The sequence below is a fragment of the Camelina sativa genome, chromosome 5 (genome assembly GCF_000633955.1).
Source record: "Camelina sativa cultivar DH55 chromosome 5, Cs, whole genome shotgun sequence".
Taxonomy (NCBI): Eukaryota; Viridiplantae; Streptophyta; class Magnoliopsida; order Brassicales; family Brassicaceae; genus Camelina; species Camelina sativa.
Window position 1 is genome coordinate 515135 of NC_025689.1, and position 3926 is coordinate 519060.

The 3926-nt window shown below is 37.4% G+C and overlaps 1 protein-coding gene across 4 annotated transcripts in view; it reads left to right on the forward strand.

Moving 5' to 3' along the window:
• LOC104784600 (pectinesterase 5-like) overlaps positions 1 to 3926 on the forward strand; it is a 7911-nt gene that overhangs the window by 1757 nt on the left and 2228 nt on the right. The window contains exons 2-3 of one of the 4 annotated variants that reach the window (XM_019245598.1): positions 1 to 776; positions 881 to 1598. The exon at positions 1 to 776 is cut by the window's left edge and continues 33 nt beyond it. In XM_019245598.1, coding sequence (XP_019101143.1) covers positions 1 to 776; positions 881 to 1569 — 1465 coding nt within the window. In that variant the 3' untranslated portion in view covers positions 1570 to 1598. Of the gene's footprint in view, positions 777 to 880; positions 1599 to 3260; positions 3922 to 3926 lie in introns of those variants that run through there. The other 3 variants (XM_019245596.1, XM_010509633.1, XM_010509634.1) reach the window with 3 other exon arrangements.

Sequence of the window (3926 nt, forward strand, 5' to 3'; positions counted from 1 at the left end):
GTACTGCAAGAGAGTTTTCATGTACGCTCTTGAGGATCTCTCTACCATTGTTGAGGAAATGGGTGAAGATCTTAGCCAGATCGGGAGCAAAATTGATCAGCTTAAACAATGGTTAACCGGTGTTTACAATTACCAAACTGATTGTCTTGACGATATCGAAGAAGACGATTTAAGAAAGACTATTGGAGAGGGCATTGCAAGCTCCAAGATTCTCACTAGCAACGCTATTGACATCTTCCACACTGTCGTTAGCGCCATGGCCAAGCTTAACATCAAGGTTGACGAATTCAAAAACTTTACAGGTGGAATCTTCACTCCTTCCGACAAAGGAGCAGCTCCCGCCAACAAAGGAGCCCCTCCTGTTGCTGATGAATCTCCCGTGGCCGACCCAGATGGTCCTGCTCGTCGTCTTCTTGAAGACATGGACCAGACCGGAACCCCAACATGGGTTTCAGGTGCTGACAGGAAGCTCATGGCTAAGGCTGGACGTGGCGGTAACGGCGGTGCTGCTAGGATCAAAGCGACCTTTGTGGTGGCTAAGGACGGAAGTGGACAGTTTAAGACGGTTCAACAAGCCGTTAATGCTTGTCCTGAGAAGAACCCCGGCCGATGCATCATCCACATCAAGGCTGGTATTTACAAAGAGCAAGTAATCATCCCTAAGAAGAAGAACAACATCTTCATGTTCGGAGATGGTGCAAGAAAGACCGTCATTACTTACCACAGAAGTGTCAAACTCAGCCCTGGAACCACCACTTCCCTTAGTGGCACAGTTCGTAAGTCTCACGAAACCCTAATCCACTAGTCCATTGATACAAAAAAAAAAGGTTATACAAGTATTTGTATAAATATAACTCATGTTATATATATCATTGTGCAGAGGTTGAATCAGAAGGATTCATGGCAAAATGGATCGGATTCAAGAACACCGCTGGTCCCATGGGACACCAAGCTGTGGCTATCAGAGTGAACGGAGACCGTGCTGTTATCTTCAACTGTAGGTTCGACGGTTACCAAGACACCTTGTACGTGAACAACGGCCGTCAGTTCTACAGAAACATTGTCGTTTCAGGAACAGTCGACTTCATCTTCGGCAAATCCGCAACCGTGATTCAAAACTCACTCATTGTTGTCCGTAAAGGAAACAAGGGACAATTCAACACAGTCACAGCCGATGGAAACGAAAAGGGATTAGCGATGAAAATTGGTATCGTCCTCCAAAACTGTCGCATCGTTCCCGACAAGAAACTAGCGGCGGAGAGATTAACCGTGGCGTCATACTTGGGAAGGCCGTGGAAGCAATACTCGACCACCGTGATTATGAACACTGAGATGGGAGACTTGATTAGACCAGAAGGTTGGAAGATCTGGGATGGGGAGAATTTCCACAAGTCATGCAGGTACGTTGAGTACAACAACCGTGGACCAGGAGCTATCACTAACAGAAGAGTCGATTGGGTTAAGATCGCCAGGTCTGCAGGTGAGGTCAATGACTTCACTGTTGCTAACTGGTTAGGCCCGATTAACTGGATTCAAGAGGCCAATGTTCCTGTCACGCTTGGATTATAAATCAAATACAATTAAAAAAAAAAAAAAAATAGTAGTACGTGCTCATGTAAAAGGTGAAAGTACAACGTCGTTTTCGATAGGAATAATATGCATGCGCGGGGAGATGAAGTTGTAAGATTTGCTTTTTGTTTGTCTCACGTATGAAAGATGAGAAAGAAAAAAAAATTATGTTGTTTGATTTTAATTTTAATTTTTATGTTTTTGGAAGATGAAAACTTGCCCGATGTGTTGTACCTATGTTTAATAAACTTTTTAAAATATATAGTTTTATTTAATTTGTGTTATTTTATGATGTTGTCAATTCTCAAATTTATCAAAATTTATGGACATAAATATACAAACAATGACTTGCTTTATCTGAAATTCCCAATAAGAAAAATTACCACCATCAAACAATTTCTAACGAGGAAATTTTTTTGACTTTCTCATCCACCTTGGTTAGATTTGTTATTAAATTAAGATTGGCTTTGCCATTGGTCTGCAAACACGACATATCACTCATGCAACTGAAAAATAGCTGAGAGTCATAGTTCGCAAATCACAATGTATGAAGTGAGATAAGCTCTCCAGCACCAAATTCTAATTGCTAAAATTAATCAGCAAAAAGGTTACACACAATCTCCTTGGAGACATCAATAACCAGACTAATTAAATGCGATCAATTTTTTTTTTTACTAATCCCAAGATAAAGAAAATAAAGGAAACTGTTAAAAATATATGAGTTTTTCTTGTTAACTCAATGCTATTTTTACATATTCTCAAAGATACTAATCTTCTTTTTCCAACGGCTCCTATCCAATCTCTTTATTTTCAAAATAAGCTTACGAGTTCCACAATAAAAATTTCATCTTAATAGAATAATAATGATGATTCATATCATCAACAAGCTTAGAAGACATCTCGTTTAATTTATCTTCAGATACCATCGTCGGAGCGGAAAAGGAGATTTGTCAAGCGATTATAACTGATAATTTTTGTTTCCACACATCATTAAACCTCGTTAAAAAAATATGTATAAATATATATATATATATATATATNTATATATATATATATATATATATATATATACTGAACTACCTACCTACAAGCTGAAATATTTGCATCTCATTGTATGGTTCTCTTCTATTTATACAATCCTAAAATATTGATTTTCTCTTCCCCCATGGAATTTATTTTTAACAACCTTTTGTTCGTTTATTGTTTGTTTGAAAGTTGATTTATTACCTTCCAAATTTTTAGAATTTTAAATTTGCAATATGATGTGAAAACTAACTTAGATATTGGATATTGTCATTTTTTTTTTGTCAACTATTTTCATTTATTTATTAACAAATTTTATTTATTTATATTTGTTATTTATATTTATTAATTATTCAAAAAATAAATAATTTGTAATAAAAATTAAGCGGAATTTAGATCATACCATTTGACTAAGTTTATAATAATGACTATTTAAGAAAGTTTATCCCAAATACGCATAATTATAGACGTAAGACTGATTTAGAACTGTAAATTTACCAAAACCTTCTGTCATCCGTTATTTTAAGCCTTGTTGACCAAATATTCTCAGCCATTCGTCAACCCCACGTCTATCCCTCACCATGCAAAATCCATGCACGTCCCTAATTTTAGAAACCAAAAAGCTTCTATATAAACCTCCATAATCCATTGCAATATATACTGGCCAAAGTCATTCAACAACTTGGCTTTTATCTAATAAAGCCCCTCCCTCTCCTATTAACCTTTAAATAAAACCGGAGGGAGAGAAAAATAAAACAAAAAAAATAAAAAAAAATGATCGGAAAAGTTGTTGTCTCGGTGGCCTCCATCCTCTTAATAGTGGGAGTAGCCATAGGAGTCGTTGCCTTCATAAACAAAAATGGTGATACTAATCTATCTCCACAAATGAAAGCGGTGCAAGGAATTTGCCAGTCGACTACCGACAAAGCCTCATGTGTCAAAACTCTCGAGCCGGTCAAGAGCGAAGACCCAAACAAACTGATCAGGGCATTCTTGCTCGCTACAAAAGACGCAATTACCAAATCGTCTAACTTCACGGATAAAACCGCAGGAAACATGGGCTCGAGCATCTCGCCAAACAACAAAGCTGTTCTTGAATACTGCAAGAGAGTTTTCATGTACGCTCTTGAGGATCTCGCCACCATTATTGAGGAAATGGGTGAAGATCTTAACCAGATCGGGAGCAAATTCGACCAACTTAAACAATGGATAACCGGTGTTTACAATTATCAAACTGATTGTCTTGACGATATCGCAGAAGACGATTTAAGAAAGACTATTGAAGAGGGCATTTTAGACTCCAAGATTCTCACTAGAAACGCTATTGACATCTT